Raw genomic sequence first — 18,725 nt, forward strand, 5'->3', positions numbered from 1 at the left:
CAGTAAAAACAATATCCGGCCGCAGTGATCATAATTCTATCTTGTGGTAATAACGAAATCCTTTTAATTTTTATTGGGAAAATTTTATTTGATTTCAAATGCATAGATTTAAATATTAATTACTTTTAATTTAGCAATAATACTTGAATTCATTACTCAAAGGTAAAAGAATAAAATATGACCATGCAAATAAAATTATAAATATTAAAAAAATATTTTTTTATACTATCAATGTATAAATTTTACACATTATCAATGAATGAAATTTTATTATATCATGATTAAATAAATTTAAAATTTAAAATTTTTAAAAATTTTTAAAAAAATTTTATTTTTAAATTTAAAAAAATTATTTACTCTATTATTAAGTGATAATGTATAAACTGACAGCTCATACAACAGTAATAATAATTAAAACTTCAAATGTCAAGGTCAAGACAATAATTAGTAGAAGCATGTGCTGTAATTTTTTTGGATAAACAAAAATAACCGTATGTTTTTCACCAGTTAGAACCTATTTTGCTGAACCGATAAAAGCTCCAACCAATCAGATCTTTGTCAGGCTTTGCTAAGATCCACTCGTCAACAGTTCACACACAAACAAAAACGCTTATATATTTTCTGCTCCGTCTGAGTATTCACAGCTGAACGATTCCCACTAAGTTTACGCGCCTTGTTTTTTTTTTTTTGCCTTGTTTTTTTATTATTTTCTTTTTTTTTTGAATTTTCAGCCTGAATTTTGGATTCTTTTTATAACACCAAACGGAAGGAAATAAATAAAAGAAAAAGAAAGTTGGTGCTTAAAAACATTACATGAAACTATTATGAAGCTGAAGAATCTGAAACAGCTTATATTTTCTCTCAAAATGAGGAGAAAGAAGAGAGAACGTAACAACATCCTTCTTCACGGCTCCAGCTACTTTTCCACTGGCCTTAACCTCATTGTCTGGCGGAAGCGCCATCGTCTCTTCTCCTTCATCTCCGCCGTCTTCGGTTGTTTCCTCCTCTTACTCTTCGCCTTCTCCGTTTTCTCTTCTCCTCCTATCGCCACCGATCATTTCCTTCCTCATTACTCCTCCTCCTCCTCCTCTGTACGTTACGTTACATCTCCCTCTCATTTTTTTTTTCTGTTTCTTTCCTGTCGCGTTTCATTCGATTTTCGTGTGTTTGTTTTCTTGTCCTCGAACTTTGAGAAAGCGGAAACAATAAGAGAAATTCTTCCGATATTGATGCGTTTTGCTTTTTTGTGTTTTGTCTTTTGTTTAGGTGAAAGAAAGAGAGGCTGTCGAGTCTAATTTGGATGCGGTGTTTCGAGTTCCGGTAGGAAAGTTTTCATTTTTAGTGCAAGAGCGGAATGTTAATTTTTGTTTTGAGTTTGATGACTTGTTTGGATCTTAAAAATTAGTTTTGATTAATTGGTTTTGCGTTTTTTAGGCAAGTGGAGGATATTTAGGTCGTGATTTATGGAGTTCGAGCCAATCAAAGTTCTATTATGGATGCAGTAACGCCTCTATGAAGTTTCAAAGTAAAGTCTTCCACTTTTGAATCCTTATTTTACTATCATTAACATTTTCGTTTTGGGCTTTGATATAGAAATCTAAATTTAGTTTTGATATAAATTTCTTTCCCTATTTGGAATTAGCCTTAAATTCAAATACTAGCTCTATTGTTGAACACTTCAAACTTTGGTCTCTGGAAATGAAGAGTTGGTTTTAGCTGTTTTTTTTTTTTTCCATTTACTGGAATTAATTTGTTGTATTATTACTTGGTTTGTATACTGATAAAATATTAGGCTGCTTCTTCTTCTCATTTCAAAGTTTTGGTATTCCTTTTTTCAGTCTGATTTGAGCTACCCTTTTGATAATTAGCTATGTTGTCTATGTTTTAGCTGCTGATGTGAAAACGCATCCCAATCGATACTTGTTGATTGCTACCAGTGGAGGCTTAAATCAACAGAGAACAGGGGTAAGCTTTCTGAAACAGTAAATTCTACTGAGCAACTTCTGGACTGCTTATGCAGTTATGCTTCTTAGAATTTGAAGCTAATGTTGAGTTTTCTGTGGGCTTATGGTCATATAAGGATACAGTGAAAAAGAGAGTTTATATTTTTGGTTCTGAAAATTTTGTGACTTTTATGGCTACAGATAACAGACGCAGTTGTTGCAGCATATGTTTTAAATGCAACTCTGGTCATTCCCAAGCTGGACCAACATTCTTACTGGAAAGATACCAGGTCTGTTGTTATATTTTATGTTTGACCCTGAATGCAGGGGAATAGTTTATATTCTGTGCATTTATATGCGATGGGGTATTTGATGCAGTGATTTTGCTGAAATATTCAATGTTGACTGGTTCATTTCATCTCTCTCTCGAGATGTTGAAATCATCAAAGAACTACCACCAAAGGGAGGGAAAGCTTGGATTCCACGAAGCATGCGTGTTCCTAGGAAGTGCAATCCAAAATGCTATCAGACACGTCTTCTACCTATTCTAAACAAAAAGCATGTAAGTAATGGTTGACTTTTTCTCTGTAGATGATTGAGTTAGTTGTTCCATGCACTCCATGTCCTGAATTTTGTCTTCTGTATAATATATAATATGATTTGGTACAAAAACAGAACATAAAGAAATCTGATCTTTAACAGCATTTAACTTTTTCTCTCTGCCATATTGCTTTGTTCTGTAGTATGGTAATGAAGGTTACTATTTGGCTGGCCTGTCAAATTGCTGTTTATCTTCACATCAGGAAAGATGCTAGTGTAACTGAAAGTCTGGTGCCTTGGCCAAATTCTAATATCCTAGGAAGTTGATAAGCTGCACTCTATTAATTCAAATTCATTTTACAGACACACAATTGCAAAAATCATTTGATGAAGCTTTGCCAATTAGTTGGTAAACTATGATACAACTGTGGAGATAATTAAATTGTTCAGCAACCATACCTCACCATAACCATGAGCAGAGTATGGAAATGGATTCAGATATATTTGCATGGACATAGTTAGAAAATCTTAATAATTATTTTCTGGAAAGGCAAGTTATTGGTTTAAAAAGTATCACTAGCCTTTGTGGACATTAGTCATTATCAAGTTTTCTCTTCATAATGATTGTGTTAATTTTATGTCCTGCAGTACTAATGTCATATATACTTTTGAGATTGTACTTTTGACTAACATTGATGTTGAACTTCTGCTCATTTACCAAGAAAGGTGATCCTCAATCCTTCTTTTCATATGTTATACTAACTGTTATAGTCTAGTTCTTGATTGTTTTCTTGGGCTTGAAAAAAGCATATGATTAAGAAACTGACAATTTGTTCACCATCCTTTTCCTGTTGCAGGCTGTTGAGCTTACAAAGTTTGATTACAGGCTTTCAAATAGGTTGGACACAGATTTACAAAAGCTTCGATGTAGGGTTAACTACCATGCTTTAAGATTCACAGACCCCATTCTTCAAATGGGCAAACGCTTGGTTGAGAGGATGAGGATGAACGCTGAGCATTTTATTGCCTTGCACTTGAGGTAAAGGGCACTCTGTTATTACTTGTATTATCTCTAGATATAACAATCTTTTGTAAATGCCAAACATTGATTGAAATATAGCTGTTGCGCTAGCTGTACTCCAATGTGTTGATGACTTCCTTGGATGTTTAGTTGAGTGAGTCTTAACATCTTTATTGTAAAATGAAAGACTTAATTAATGCAGGTTGATATATCATTTGCCATAGGTTTGAACCTGATATGCTCGCGTTTTCTGGATGTTATTACGGGGGAGGAGACAAAGAAAGGGGAGAACTTGGTGCAATCCGGAAGAGGTGGAAAACATTACATGTAAGGCCATGCAAGTTGTTAAAGACACTTCATTAATCCTAAAAGCTTCTGAAGCATTAAACATGTTTATTTTGGTCTGAACTACAGGTGAGCAACCCTGAAAAGGTGAGAAGGCATGGAAGATGCCCACTAACCCCAGAGGAAATTGGTCTAATGCTGAGAGCATTGGGGTTTGGAAGTGATGTTCACATTTATGTGGCATCAGGTGAAGTTTATGGGGGTGAAGAGACATTGGCTCCGCTCAAAGCACTCTTCCCTAATTTTCATTCAAAAGAGACTATAGCCACCAAGGAGGAGTTGGCACCATTTTCATCATTTTCTGGTCGCATGGCTGCACTGGATTACATTGTTTGTGATGAAAGTGATGTTTTTGTTACAAATAATAATGGAAACATGGCTAGAATGTTAGCTGGACGAAGGTATGCAACTCTTTTGCCTTTGGTTGACCTAGGAAATGCGTCCAATTGCATGTATTCTTGTTAGCATTTTCACGGTCCAAATATATATTTTGAAGAAAGAAGCCTACCAAGGTGTTGTAGAAAGAACTTAGATCATAGTTGCTTCATACATTGCTTTAACATTTTCCGTATTTAATGCACCTGCCATTATTCCTTATAGCTACCTTTGCATGTAAATCACATTGATAACGCACTTTGTTTGCGGCCTATTTTCTAAATACATTTGTCTATTACAGGAGATACTTTGGGCACAAACCAACAATTCGACCTAATGCCAAGAAACTGTACAAATTGTTCTTGGACCGAAATAACATGACATGGGAAGAGTTTGCCTCTAAGGTTCGAGCATATCAGATTGGTTTCATGGGAGAGCCAAAAGAGATGAAACCCGGCAGGGGTGAGTTTCATGAAAACCCAGATAGCTGCATATGTGAGACCGAGGGAGTCAAAACAAATCAAAATCATCAAACTCCTGAAGACCAAGAAAACGATAACAAGATGAAGGATGCTACGGAAGTGAGTGATGAACAACAGTCCATCGAGGAGGATCCGGATTGGACCGATATTGATTATTTGGACAACCTTGGTGGGTTGAAGGAGCTGTCCAATCTGGACAGCAGTGTGTTAACTAAACAAGAACAACCCGAAGTGGAAGAGTTCTTTTCAGACTGAAAAAATGGAGTAGCCTGGCAAATTCCTAGTGAAAATTCTTTTCTCCTACTAATGTGACCGTGACGGCAAAGCACTCTTGTACATAGAAGGCCTGGGGCAGTCGAGGGTTGGGCGTCCGGTTTCTGTAAATGTTAGTACATAATGGGACAGTGAGGAGTACAAGCTTCCTCTTTTGACATTATTATTTTTATGATTGGAGGGGTACATTGGTTGGGGATTAAAGTTAGTTTAGCTGTTAGGTTATTCTTAAGTTAGCTCCCAAAAAGAAAAAGGAAAAAGGAAAATACCTTGTCTCTAGTGTTTTATCGAGAGACAGAATGGCGAAGTACAGCCAATAATTGATGCAATAGAAATGAATGTTTTTACCTTTTATAGACTGTCAACACTTTCCTGGTTTGGATTTGCCCTTTATAGCCAGTGAACTGGTGGTGTGTATTGGTTAATCGTTCTTTTGCATGAAACGCCGACGTTTTTTCTGCTGTCGCACAGGAGCTAGACCCGCGGGCTTAGCTACCCGCACGTCAACCAGAAAGTATACGTGGCATGAATCGTAATCCAGTTCAATGAACGACGTGGCAAGATTAACATCCATTGTTTTCCTTCTCTCTCTGCCTGTTAACGATGCAGAAAGAGAGAGAAAAAGGCCGGGCGGGGTGGGTAAGCAAGAAATACACACACCCAGCAAGTGGCAATGGCGTTGAGACTTCCCACTCAGCTAGCGACACGTGGCACATTCCACCACCACAACCACACCAAAACCACCACCTTCACCTCGCTGTCATGGCGGCGGGTACTATCACCGGACGATCGACTCCCCTCTTCCACCTCGCTCGCCACCAGTAAGCTCTCAATTTTGTGCTTTGCTTCAAACAAAAGTTTCCATCTCAGTTATTCTTTGTTTTGGTTCCCGGACAGAGAAATCGCACGTGCAACAATTGGTAACGTGCAGTGCTAGTGGAGCTGCTCAGGCAGTGAATTTGGCTCCAGGGACTCCCGTAAGACCGACAAGCATACTAGTGGTTGGTGCCACGGGGACTCTAGGAAGACAAATCGTGAGACGCGCACTCGATGAAGGGTACGATGTAAGGTGCCTTGTCAGACCAAGACCCACTCCTGCCGACTTCCTCCGTGACTGGGGCGCAACTGTTGTCAACGTAAATCTTAATTTACCAAAATTTACGGGTTTTAGCCTCTTTAAATATTTGCCCCTTTGATGCTTATATTCATTTTTTGAGCAGGCAGACCTTACTAAACCAGAGACAATACCTGCAACATTGGTTGGTATCCATACAGTTATCGATTGTGCTACGGGCCGTCCAGAAGAGCCCATCAAAACGGTATGATTGAATAATCATGGTGAAATTTTGCTTTGTTCTGCTTTGGCTTTGTTCGAATTGTCTAATGTATGTGTTCTGTTTAGGTAGATTGGGAAGGAAAAGTTGCTCTTATACAATGTGCAAAAGCAATGGGGATTCAGAAATATGTATTCTATTCTATTCACAATTGTGATAAGCATCCTGAAGTTCCATTGATGGAGATCAAATATTGCACTGAAAAGTTCCTTCAGGACTCTGGCTTAAACCACGTCATAATCCGGTTATGCGGTTTCATGCAAGTAAATGTCATCTACAACTCAATTTCTACTGTTTTTTTGGCTTCTTGTTCATCTTGACACTGTAACAGTAAATAAGGTTGTAAACTCATAGGAAAAAAGTTTCTATGCTTTAAAATGAACATGATTGCCTGGAAGAACCAGTAAAATTGAATTAATTGTGTTGCCGTATTTGTTTAATGCTTGTTGCCAATTTGTCCAGGGGCTCATTGGGCAATATGCAGTACCTATACTGGAAGAGAAGTCTGTGTGGGGGACAGATGCTCCAACGAGAATCGCTTACATGGATACACAGGTTATACATGCATAAATTGCTTCCCAGTTGGGTTTCATAAATATGGCAGAATACTTGTTATTGATTATGGAATTTGGGTACTTAATTGTGTTTTCTTTTGGTTTTAGGATATAGCTCGATTGACATTTATAGCTTTACGCAATGAGAACATTAATGGCAAGCTTCTCACATTTGCTGGTCCTCGTGCTTGGACAACCCAAGAGGTATATAGAATCTTTCACCTCTGTTAATGACCGACATGCTGTTTCACACTTTTACACTCTTTAGTGGAGTGTTTGAACTTTCTCATCATCAATCTCTTGACATCTTTTTGACTTCTTAGTGTTACTATCTTGCCATTCCTAGAAGAACTTGAGAATAGCTGTGATTTAAGTGTTGGCTTACTGCCCTTTGACAAAGGCCATTGATTAAATGCGTGTAAAATTTCTTTATTTTAGGTGATAGCATTGTGTGAGAGACTCGCAGGGCAAGATGCAAATGTTACCATAGTTCCAGTTTCCATCTTAAGATTTACTCGCCAGCTGACTCGATTTTTCGAATGGACAAATGATGTCGCTGATAGATTGGCATTTTCAGAGGTAATGCACGATTATTTTCTCTTCGACTCATTTCAGTCATGCTGTCTGTAGTGGTGTGCTGATATTTAATAGTTACGCTTCTCATCATCATGCTCCAGAGAATTGTCAAGAGTACTAATGTCATGCACGTTTCAGGTTCTTACAAGTGACACTGTTTTCTCGGCTCCAATGACAGAGACTTATAGTCTTCTTGGTGTCGATTCAAAAGATATAGTCACACTGGAAACGTATCTTCAGGATTACTTCACAAACATTTTGAAGAAACTGAAAGACATCAAAGCACAATCAAAGCAAACTGACATCTTTTTTTGATGGAAGACCTACTTGTAAGTACCCTGTAACTTGTGTTTTATTATTTATAGACAAGATACAAACAAGAGCTGAAACCAAAGCAAGGTATTCGGATTTTCACTCGGATTTCCTTTATTCTCACATTTCCTTTTTCTCAAGAGTCACTTATCCTTTGTCCTATTGTAACTGTTACTCATTAGCAAGTTGTAATTTGGGAATTGCTAAGGCTATAGATAGTCAGGCCATTCATTTAAAAAATAAATATAAAAAATTGCACAAAAGAAAAGTGGAAATTAACTATTAACTTTAAAAGGGGCAAAAACCTTTACATTCTCTTCAACAAGATCTCACAGCACGGCAGTTTTGCGCCACCAACTTGAATGTGAGAGGGGTGCTTTCAAAGTTTACAGAGAAAAGTGAAAGTGATTGCTAGGAGTTGCATCTCTGATTAAGTAAAAAAAAAAAAACATATCTATCAAAGTAAAACCTACTGCTCAAATTGAAGCAACACAGCATCAATAACTTGTTGTGCAGTCTAACACTCACCTTCTAACACAACAAGTTTTATGACTGCTTCGAGTTCATCCGCAAATGAATTTAAGTAGAAGCAACATAGCATTAATAACTTTGTTGTGCAGTCTAACACTCACCTTCTAACACAACAAGTTTTGTGGCTGCTTCGAGTTCATCCGCAAATGAATTTAAGAAGAAGCAACAGAGCATCAATAAATTGTTGTGCAGTCTAACACTTACCTTACCTTCTAACACAATAAGTTTTAGAGCTGCTTTGAGTTCATCCACAAGTGAATTTAAGTAGAGGTGTCTCAAATAATGTAATCATCTCCTGCCACGGCTATAGAATTGTTGACTGAAGTAAAAAAAATTTACCAGTAAACAAAACAGAACACATTAATAAGTAATTGTTACCTCCAGCAATGACACCAGTGCCTCCAACAATTTCTGCAGCTTTATATCCAACATATTTTACATATAAGTTTGGACCTACCTACAGTTGAGTGAAGATTAGGTGAAACTCACAAAAAATTAGCATTGGAACCCTAATCATGATTTTCTTTCAAACAAGCATAAAACAATAATATAAACCTAAATCATGCAATTCTAATTAATCAATCATCAAACCATGGAATAAAACATAATTTAAACATAATGGAAAAGAATTCAAAATTAAAACTAAACATAAAAATCAAACGAATAATATTTCAAGCAAAAAAAGTCCATAAAAATCCTAATAGACTTCAACAAACATAAATAGCATGATTTAAACCAAAATCAAACATAAATAACAAAACCAGAACATATAACACACTAAAAAACTGAATAAAAGATGCAAAAACAGGAGGAAACAGCTTCAATGTTTAGTTACTGTTTCCTTTTAAGACATAAATAAATCTAAAAAAAAAACTCACTACCCAATCACTAAAGGACCTGTGATGAACAAGACAGTCCAAAACAGAGGATTCAACAAGTCCAACCAGACCACTCATAAAAATGAAAGAGTCAATCAACAATCAAAACCAGCCCCTAAAACACAGTGAAAAGTGCAGCGAACCAATCAAGAACTACAGACAAACTCAATGCAGAATCTGAAGAAAGCAGGATCAAACAGAAAAGTCCTGTGCAGAAGACTTGTCCGCAGCACAAGGACCAAAATGTGAGCAAGGCTGAAGACACCAGTCCTGGAAAACAGAATTCTCACTCTAAGGAAACAACCAAAACGCCAACCCAGATGAGCACCTGAGGTTGCCACCCTGACAAATGGACACAAAAAGCCGATCCACACCCCAAGCACCCAGCAGATCATCCTGCAGAACCCTTCAGAAATGTGGAAGACCCCCTGCAGGAACTTCAAGTTCCCCCTCTCCTGTAAGAGCAGAACTCCCCTTCCCCAACAAAGTTCTCCTACCACCAAAAGAGGCCGCCCCAAAGCACAACTGCCCAACCCTCATCCAGAAATTCAATTTCCATCAAGCCCTCACAAAGCCCCACATCTCAGCACTTAAGCTGCATTTCATTTCATAAAGAAAGGAACAAAAGAAGGAAGGCATACCCTCACTATGCACAAAGCTGCAGTAGACAAAAATGCTGCAGCATCAAAGGGATTAGAGAACAAAAGCAACATCAAAAAGCCTGTCGGCCAAGCAGCCAAAAAAAAAAAAAAAGAGAAGAAAAAATGCTGCTGGGAATCACTATACAACATGGACAAAATTCATATACAAAGCGAATCAGGAACCGGTATCATCAACAAAAGTCAAATCAACCTTCAACAAGCAAAATGAGCAACCAAAAGTCAAGATCATGCAAAAGTAAATTAAGCCATACCATCGTGAATCCACAGAAAATCAGCAGCTCCAAACACCAAATCGAGCTCATAAAACATGTAATTAAATTAATGAAAACCTAAAATTTTTAAAAAATTCACATACCAGAACATCAAATATCTCTAGATTGGAGTGAAGCTGCATAAGACACTTCTCTGGAATAATTTCCTCGTATCCAATGTTTGGATACTTCGATACCGCTTTTCGGCAACTTTCTAAAAACAACCAATCATTGCAGAAGGGCTTATAAACCGAAGTAACCTTCCTTCGGTTGTTTAGCACAGCTGATGCAAACCTGATGCAAATGCATAGTTTAACACAAGAAACAGTTAATTAGCAATAAAAAATTCTTTCAATTTTTCATAAAACAATGCAATTCATTCCTGGAGGTAACTCCAAATTTATACGGAAAATATGTTGCATATAGAGCCGCAGAAATTGAAAAATTGAAAGATTTTTGTTCATGACACCCTACCTCCAACAATTTCCACTGCTCTATATGCAACATATTTTCCATATACATTTGGAGTTACCGACAATTGAATGAAGATTAGGCGAAACAGTCAACATACTGGAATGCAACATAAAAGAAAGTTACAAGAATATATTTTTTTATTTGATGCAATGCAATTGTGTAAATTTCTAAACACGTATTTTGTTACCCTTTATAAAAATACATGAACAAAAGAGCAAGGAATATAGTAAGAAGACATAAGCAATCAAGACAGATTGTCAAAATCTGGAACAGGTGACATATTTACCAACAAGGACAGTTTGCAATTAATGAATATAAGACTAGTTTTTCCATAAAAACTAACAAATCCATATTAAAAGATGGAACTATAAGAAATTTTTTTAAAAATTCACATACAAGGTGCATCAACAGTATGCAATTAATGAATATACCACTAAATTTTTTCCATAAAAACTAACAAATTCATGTTATAAGATGGAAATATAAGAAAAATTTTTAAAAATTCACGTAGAAGGTGCATCAACAGTTTGCAATTAACGAATATACAACTAATTTTTTGCGATCCAATCAAGACAAATTTTTGTTAGCACAAAAGACAACTAAATTAGCAATGATTTAACTTTTTTGTAGAAAAAAGAAATTCAAACATATAATTAGTACCTTAAGCCACCGGTCAGCACAATCTACTTTTAGATGCCGGGTTGGTCAGCACAATCTACTTTTAAAGTCCGGATTAGTCCACTTGGAGTAGTTCCTGATATCCACTTTTCAACTCTCTTATAACGTAATCTACTCTTATCATTCTTCTTCCTGTTCATCCCCAAATACTTGGAACCCTCATTTGACCAAAAATGTCTACTTCATCACGCATATCCTTAAGCCCTGGTTTTTGGCATTATGAGAGTTTTCAGAAGAGAGAAAGATGTGCGTCATACGTGGACATTTTCAGTCAATTAGGGTTTGTAAACTCTGAGCATGAGACCGTAGAACCTTCTTATTCCTCTGGAAGTGAAAATTTTGAAAAAAAACAGAAAAAACAGTTGGGCCAGCAAGGAGAGAGCCCGCTGGAGAGAGACCACCGAAGAAAATATCCTAAAAAATTCCACCGCCGGGACAAGGGAAAGCCTGACATTGACGGGTTTTGAGTTGGGTTTTCACGGCGCTTTGGGGTGATTGCTTGGTTAGGGTTTTCAGAAAAAAGGGGAAAATTTCTAGGGATTTAAACTGCGTCTTTTGCCGCTGGCGGGGAAACCTCCTCAACAACACCACAACTGTGCGTTCCAGCTGGAAGAGGAAAGCAGCGGAGCGGGCCTAACACGGCCCCCCATACCCTAATTAAATCAAACCCTGCTATGGTCTGAGAATATCTCAGCCCTGGACCAACCAGTTAGCATGGAAAACATATTCTGTAGCCCAGCCTATCAAATCCTGCTATGGGCCTCTACGCCTTTGGGCTGAGGCTTTTAAATTCTACAAAGCCCAAAACCCAAAAATTCTTCTTTCTTCCATTACATAACTGTCCTGATTTCTGATTTGCTGTCTAAAATAAAGGTGGAACCAATATTTCAGTTCTCATATTTGAACACCAGTATAAAGTTATAAGAGCCACTAAATAACTATACTAAGATCTTACTATATTTGTATGACTTGTAATTTATATTATAGAAAACTTAAGATATAAGTTTTTGTTGAAAATTTTAGTGACATAAATTTTTTGTTCTCATTTGATGTGTCTTTTGTTGTTTATGTTGATTTCTTGGCTGGATTTGGTTTTCATGGAATGATAATTAATAAGAGATTTTAGCCATAAAGAAAAAAGTGAGAGCTCTTGCAGGTGGTTGAGGCAGTGGTTGAGAAGCCTCTCCCCTCTTCTCCATTAGGGTTAAAAAGGAAAAAGGTCGGGAGCAATGATTGCAATGGTGGGTCTCTGTTTTGCCCTTTTGGATGTCAGGAGGTGGGCCATTTTCAAACAAACCAAAACAGTCTCTATTTCCATCACGTAGCCCCTCATTGAAGCATTGGGTTTGGGCCCCAATTTTTACATCTGAATTCCACTTCTAAGATGCTACTTCAAGATTAAAAGTTAAAAAGTATGGAAAAAAAAGAAAGAAAACAAAAATTGATGTTGGTATGATTTAAATGATTTATAGTTTCAATATATGATGGTAGAATTGCCTTTTATTTTGTCAATATATGAGGGCCAACAAATTGTTTTGCCAAGTGGAAGACAAAGGCCACTAATGTGAAGAGAGAGAGAGGGCCAATCATGAATGCAATGTGCTAATGTATCTATCTATCACAATCAAAATTATTACTTCCAACATTATGAAAACTTTGATTGAAATCAATTTTTTTCCTTTTGGGTTTGCTCCAATTTGTACTGAAAACTTGAATAATATAGGGATCATAGAATAGTGATTGAGCAGCAGGGGTTAGTGTATTATTTGAAAATTAATCTAAAAGATGGTAGGTTGGAATTATTATTTTAGTTTCTTCCTCCTATTCATCAATGTCAACTCATGCGTGTATAACAAACGACAAACAAAATGTGGAATTGGGTCTTTTCTCGTCTTTTTGCCTGGTCTTATCCATGGCTTTTCCTTTTCTTTTTGGAATTTTGGGGGGTTGAATCAGTGGCATGAAATTCGTTTCCCCTCCTGCTCTGCTATTATTGCCTGCCTTTTCTTCGTTTTGACAGGCTCAGATATCTCGAGATTGATTCATATGAATTTTCCCAAGTTCCTAAACATACAAAAAAAGAAGAAAAACCCAGCATTTCCATGGATGCCTTGAGTCGTTTTCTTCATGAAAGGAGTGTAGTAATATCTTCTTCATGGAGGCTAACATGGATCCATTTCAAAGGGTTTTCCTCTGCAGGGCTTACCTTGTCTTTGACTTTGGGTAGGTGATCAGATTTGGAACTACAAGTAACGAGGTATGGCAGATTCCAAAGCCCTTCACTGACTCGGCATGATTTGGATATATGTAGACTTCGTACCTATCATTCACATGCAAAAGAGAGAAAAAATATGAAGACAAACTTGGTAAATCCCCCATCCTCGAAATACGTATAAAATGCCAGAAAAAACCCACTATCTCTAACATGGGAATTGTCTCTTGACAAAGTACTTGTGTCGTTGCAGTACCGGACCCTGATTGATTCAATCCAAGGAGGGGAGCTTTTGCATCAAAATTATCATCATCTTCATCACATCCTCTTACCATTTATTACTAGAACTAGTTCTTGTTTTTGTTTTCCTTCTTAAAAATAGATAAAAGGAAAGAGAATTTGGATTCTGATGGGCTCTCAACTTTCCCATATTCCTATAAGATCATCATGATTAAAATTCCCTCACCATTCTGTTCCCTGGAAGAAAAGGGAATCCTCCCTCAGTCCTCACAGGGATTCTATGCACACAAAGTCTTGAATACACTTTTGGCTTTTTGAGAAACAAATTGGTAGGACAGCGTGCATATCCTCATTTCTGATTCTGGACTTCAATCATGCTTTTCCTTTTTTCCTTCACTAATTTAATCAAAGATATAACACTACTTCTACAGAGAAAAGCAAACCCAATATAAATAAGGAGAAGAAAATGCACAATTAGTTGGAAATTTAAACCTAACATGAACAGCTTTTTTTTCAATGGAAATCCATCCCTTACAGTCCTATGCTGGTATTCCATATATAGATACACCGGCTCTACTCCTTTATGGGAAAAAAGGTATTCGCCTGAAGGAGTGATGAAGGGGGTAAACGTTAAGCTGCATCTTTGCAGTGGCATATGAGCATGCTCAGCGACTGTATGCATGTCCAAGTTGGTATCATCCTTCTCCATTCTGAATGGGATTTTTGGATTTTGTTAAAAATACTCTTTTGTTTCCTTTGATGTTTTTTAATATAAATTGTAGAGTGGAGACCCAAAAATGGAAAAAAGATAAAAAAAAAACAAAAGAAAAATTCATTATGACTTGTAATTTGAAAATTGCTAAGGCTACAGATGAGATATTCATTTAAAAAATAAATATAAAAAATAATAAAAAAGATAAATAAAAATTAACCTTAAAATTGACAAAAACCTTGTACTCTTTTCAACAAGATCTCATGGCATGGCAGTTTTGCACCACCAACTTGAATGTGAGAGAGGGATGTCTTCAAAGTTTTACAGAGAAAACAAGTGAAAGTGATTGTTAGGAGTCCCATCTCTGACTCACTTTTCTACGAGCATAGGTAGCTTTTACTTAATAAAAGATACTATCAGATTTCTGCTTAGTTTTACTTTCTCACATGGTTGCTACCCTTATGGAGGAGGACCCTCCTTTCTTACAATGTACCACATGTGTCAACTCTGCCTCCCCAACTACATGACTAAACCCAGCATGCAGTAAAAAATTCTCAGTAATTTCATTAATAGAGAAGGGGAGATTTCTGCAGAGCAGGGTGAATTCAACCCTTTGAATTGTCACTCTGGAGGTCTAGTTTGCTAAGATGTGATGTATATACCTACTGTCTAAGCAGTAAAGTTAAAAGGTATGGCATTCTTTAAAGGAGGTTCAATGTCTTTTCAATTTCAAATCTAAAATGGGAAAATTTTTATTAAAATTCACAATTTGTTTTGGGTAGGGTAAATAAATAAAATGTTTTCTTCCCACATCATAATAAATAAAAAGATCATAAAAAATTTATAAACATAGATGCTGCATAACTTATTAAATTAATTCTTTGAAAAAAAGGGTAATGATTTGTGGTAAGAAAAGATGACATGGACAATTGAAATTTTTTTAAGAATATCTAAGATAGAAGATAATTGCTAGTATATAGTCATGATTATGTTTATTTATGAACCCTAATCTATGATTAGGGTAAGGAAACGGTGGAAAGCTGTGTGTTGGTGAATAATACCTTCCTACAATTGCTTATTAAACTTGAGCCTTTTGTCTTGTAGTTGATGCAGAATAATTCTCATCATCAACATCATGCTGCATTTGGATTTCCTACAGACAATTTGGGAAGTTGGCTTCCACTTTTTCATGTGATGGGGCACGTGAAGTGTCCAATTTTGTACATACCAAAACACAGGTGGGCAGCTGAGCTTTGGCCTCTGGAAAAGGACCTTATTATGCTATGATTTTCTTCTCCCCTTTTTCACTTTCTTCCACCTTATTCTTCCAGTTTACTTCCTAGCAAACGTCAGTAACTATGAATATGATGAATACCCTTCAATGTTTTATATTATTTGGATCGTATTTTACTAATCAATAAATGCATATCTTCAACTATTTAAAAAACGATAGAAGAATTTTATTTTCGTAATGGTAAAATGCATAAATATATTAAACACTCCAACTTCCGAGAATCGTATATATGATGGGAAGAACTGTGAAGAACATCAATGTGAAGACCGTGATCGTTGAATTTTAAAACCATTTATGCTTTTAATAAAGCTATAAAACACAACCTTGAGAGTAGCACGTGGATTGTGACGATAGAAATTAGATGGATTATAAATAAGATACGTAGTCAGCTATCTATAGTCTCACATTGCAACTGTCCTTGGTGGGAATAGAGTGGCAACATGCCAGACTTGCAAAGTACGTGGCTTTGCACTGTGATTGCACATGATGGCTAGCATTATTTTGTTGGAAACCATAGTCCTCCATTTCGACCCTTCTTTTGACGAGAAGATGCTCAAGAATCTGGAAAAATGAAGCACGTATCCATCCCTAAATAATACATTAAAAGCAAAGCTTATTTTGGCTAAATTCTTAATTAGTGTTAGGGCTGAGCTTTGATGATCTTGTACAGAACAGGGAGCATGTAGTTACTATATGCACCTAACTTTTTTAGCTAAAATGTTGGTCACGTGTCATTGTATTATGGACCAATAATAATGCTAGCTCAGTGGTGACCCATTGGATTCCTTTTTAGAATGATACAGTTAATATAGTCTTGCTTCATTCACCCCCCCCCCCCCCCCCCCCCTCCCCACCCTAGAGAGACAGAAAGAGAATAAATGGGGTATTGGTGGATTAGGGTTATTCAAAAAGACTTGTTTTAGGTCCTTATAGACTAGGAGACTGCAAAAATTGGTTAAATCATATCAAATAACTATATCTGTATAATCAGAATATAACGTTTTATTATGTAATTTAAAATTTTCATATAACGGGTTTAGAAAAAATGATTATCGTTGATGCCTGCACGAATAGTTTAGCACACACATATTGTATAGTGAATTAACGTAATTATATTGACATGGAGGGAAAAAAAGAGAAAATCAAGAATGAGATTGACCATGGGATAGAGATTGTGCAAGAAGAATGTAGAATTCTAGAAATGCATCCCTAGAAGTTTTATATAAAGTCTTGTGAGAACAAGACAATGTGGTTTATGATTGGGTTTAGCCATAAAAAAATTCCAAATTTCACTTGCATCTCTAAGTCAAGTGATTGGCACCTTGAGCATCAAGCTGCATGAAACCAAAATTCCTTTTTGCTGGATATGTCAAGGATGTTTGCCAACTCATTTCGCAGCCAGGAATTGCTCCAAAGTCCCATCAATGTGTAGATGCTGCCATTGGTGCAATGAACTCCTATACCTTGTTTAATTAATACTAGTAGTAATAATTTTACTTTACAGTACTCATTCTTCCATTTAAATATTGCTAGCTCTGGACATTATGGACAAATTAAAATTTGTTTTTGAAGAGACTGAAACAGCCCTATTTTTCAACTAAGAAAATCATCAAGACCTGCTTCTGTGCCTCCCAGTCAGGCCTAATATATAATTGCATAATTATGATCCCAAAATTTACTTGGCATTGGATGATGCCTGTCCCTTAGTCAAATAATTGTTCTTTCTCAAATTTTGCACCATGTAATTATGAAATTTGAATGCTTACCCTTCACCAATATTTACACCTTAATAATTGACACATTGAGTCAGTTTTGTGCTGAACAATTTGGAAAATATATGTATTTCATTCATAAATCAACCTGCTTGTTGGTACTTGTGAAGGTATTTCAATTATTTTTTTTATAAAATATTTTAATTAAAATAAAATTTTAAAATATAAATATACACACACACGTATGTATATATTTATATGTATAAATGATTTAAATTGAATTAACAGGATGATTATTTAAATAATTATTTATATATTTAATTTAAATTTTATTAATTATGTACTTAAGCTCAAAATCAATTTCATCCACATCTTACCATGACTAGTAACGGCAATAAACAGTTAAAATTGTGGTCGTAAATACAATAAATAAATTAGTTTTTTTTTTTTTGATGAAAAGGGTGAAAAGGACATGGGATGATAGCATTAAATTAAGCAATCATGGCTTTTGACCCCCCAATGCTGTTCAGTAACTCTCTGCCAATTCAAAGTGGGGACCAAAGAATTCAATTTCATGGAATAACCTCAGCTTCAGGTGACTCGATAAAGCTCTTGCCTGCCTTCTTTCTCTTTTTTTTTTACCCTGCCCGTGGTTATTATAGCCCAATCACATGGGGCTGGGGGCTTATGAATCCTGTCAGTGAAATCAACTCTCGAAAGGATATCTGATAAACAGATTGAGTAATTATAGCTTTTACACCAATTTTTTTTTTTTACCAACATAATTTCTTCATCAATCTTGTAGAAAACAACCCAAGAATTTTGTGTATGTGTCATGTGTGTGTGTGTGTGTTGTTGGCTGTGCTGCATGTATTTCTCTTTCTTTCTTTCTTTATTTCCCAGGAGCAAATCTGCTTTATGTTTCTGCCATTGTGGTCCAACTTGTTAATGTTCCTTTACATCAATGCCACCACCTATAATATTATTGAAGGTGATTAACTATCAAGGGGACATTGATTTCATAAATAATGGGATCCAGATCCCAAAAAGATACAGCAACTTAAAAGAATGAACTGATACTACTAAACTATTTCCATCACTTCAGTGATCCCCCATACCCAACGCTTCATTCTCCTCTCTAAAATTCACGATCTCAAAAGAAAGTCATTTCGCAGGCAAGGACCAATAACAGTATCAGCAATATAAGAGCGAGGAAAAGTCATTTTGCAGGCAAGAACTTGTCACCATTTCCAGGGTCATACAGGAAAATTGTGCTTCCTTTCTGATAAAGTGAAGAGAATTTAAGCTAGCTAGTAAATTGGGTTA

The 18,725-nt window shown here is 36.2% G+C and overlaps 2 protein-coding genes and 1 long non-coding RNA gene across 4 annotated transcripts; 2 read left to right on the plus strand and 1 right to left on the minus strand.

Moving 5' to 3' along the window:
* Positions 1-824: 824 nt before the first annotated feature.
* LOC18607420 (protein ROOT HAIR SPECIFIC 17-like) lies at positions 825-5,333 on the plus strand. Its single transcript, XM_018115436.2, has 10 exons — positions 825-1,091; positions 1,267-1,320; positions 1,435-1,525; positions 1,889-1,965; positions 2,145-2,233; positions 2,322-2,505; positions 3,341-3,522; positions 3,729-3,831; positions 3,919-4,250; positions 4,526-5,333. The coding sequence occupies exons 1-10, from the start codon at positions 825-827 to the stop codon at positions 4,959-4,961; spliced, it is 1,815 nt and encodes a 604-aa protein (XP_017970925.2). The 3' UTR covers positions 4,962-5,333.
* A 244-nt stretch (positions 5,334-5,577) lies between these two features.
* On the plus strand, positions 5,578-7,895 carry HCF244 (NAD(P)-binding Rossmann-fold superfamily protein). The gene is made up of 8 exons (XM_007041589.3): positions 5,578-5,800; positions 5,877-6,115; positions 6,200-6,298; positions 6,382-6,576; positions 6,776-6,868; positions 6,976-7,071; positions 7,306-7,446; positions 7,582-7,895. Exons 1-8 carry the CDS (start codon positions 5,653-5,655, stop codon positions 7,756-7,758), a joined length of 1,188 nt encoding a protein of 395 aa, XP_007041651.3. The 5' UTR covers positions 5,578-5,652; the 3' UTR covers positions 7,759-7,895.
* A 142-nt stretch (positions 7,896-8,037) lies between these two features.
* Positions 8,038-11,812, minus strand: LOC18607422 (uncharacterized). 2 transcript variants are annotated; one of them, XR_001926663.2, is made up of 3 exons: positions 11,212-11,805; positions 10,182-10,371; positions 8,038-8,743 (listed from the first exon to the last, which is right to left on the minus strand). It is a non-coding gene; the product is annotated as an uncharacterized LOC18607422 (long non-coding RNA). The 2 variants fall into 2 exon arrangements; XR_016024587.1 differs by having other exon boundaries at positions 8,038-10,371; positions 11,212-11,812.
* Positions 11,813-18,725: the final 6,913 nt, after the last annotated feature.

This window comes from Theobroma cacao, chromosome 2 (assembly GCF_053813885.1).
Source record: "Theobroma cacao isolate CCN51 chromosome 2, ASM5381388v1, whole genome shotgun sequence".
NCBI lineage: Eukaryota > Viridiplantae > Streptophyta > Magnoliopsida > Malvales > Malvaceae > Theobroma > Theobroma cacao.

Bases quoted from the DNA above. Each gene is read 5' to 3' on its own strand.
- LOC18607420 (XM_018115436.2), top strand. From the start codon at position 825: ATGAAGCTGAAGAATCTGAAACAGCTTATATTTTCTCTCAAAATGAGG. The intron at 2,234-2,321 runs GTCTGTTGTTAT...TATTTGATGCAG, and splicing joins TCTTACTGGAAAGATACCAG to TGATTTTGCTGAAATATTCA. The intron at 3,523-3,728 runs GTAAAGGGCACT...CATTTGCCATAG, and splicing joins TTTATTGCCTTGCACTTGAG to GTTTGAACCTGATATGCTCG.
- HCF244 (XM_007041589.3), top strand. From the start codon at position 5,653: ATGGCGTTGAGACTTCCCACTCAGCTAGCGACACGTGGCACATTCCAC. The intron at 6,299-6,381 runs GTATGATTGAAT...TGTTCTGTTTAG, and splicing joins CAGAAGAGCCCATCAAAACG to GTAGATTGGGAAGGAAAAGT. The intron at 7,072-7,305 runs GTATATAGAATC...TCTTTATTTTAG, and splicing joins GTGCTTGGACAACCCAAGAG to GTGATAGCATTGTGTGAGAG.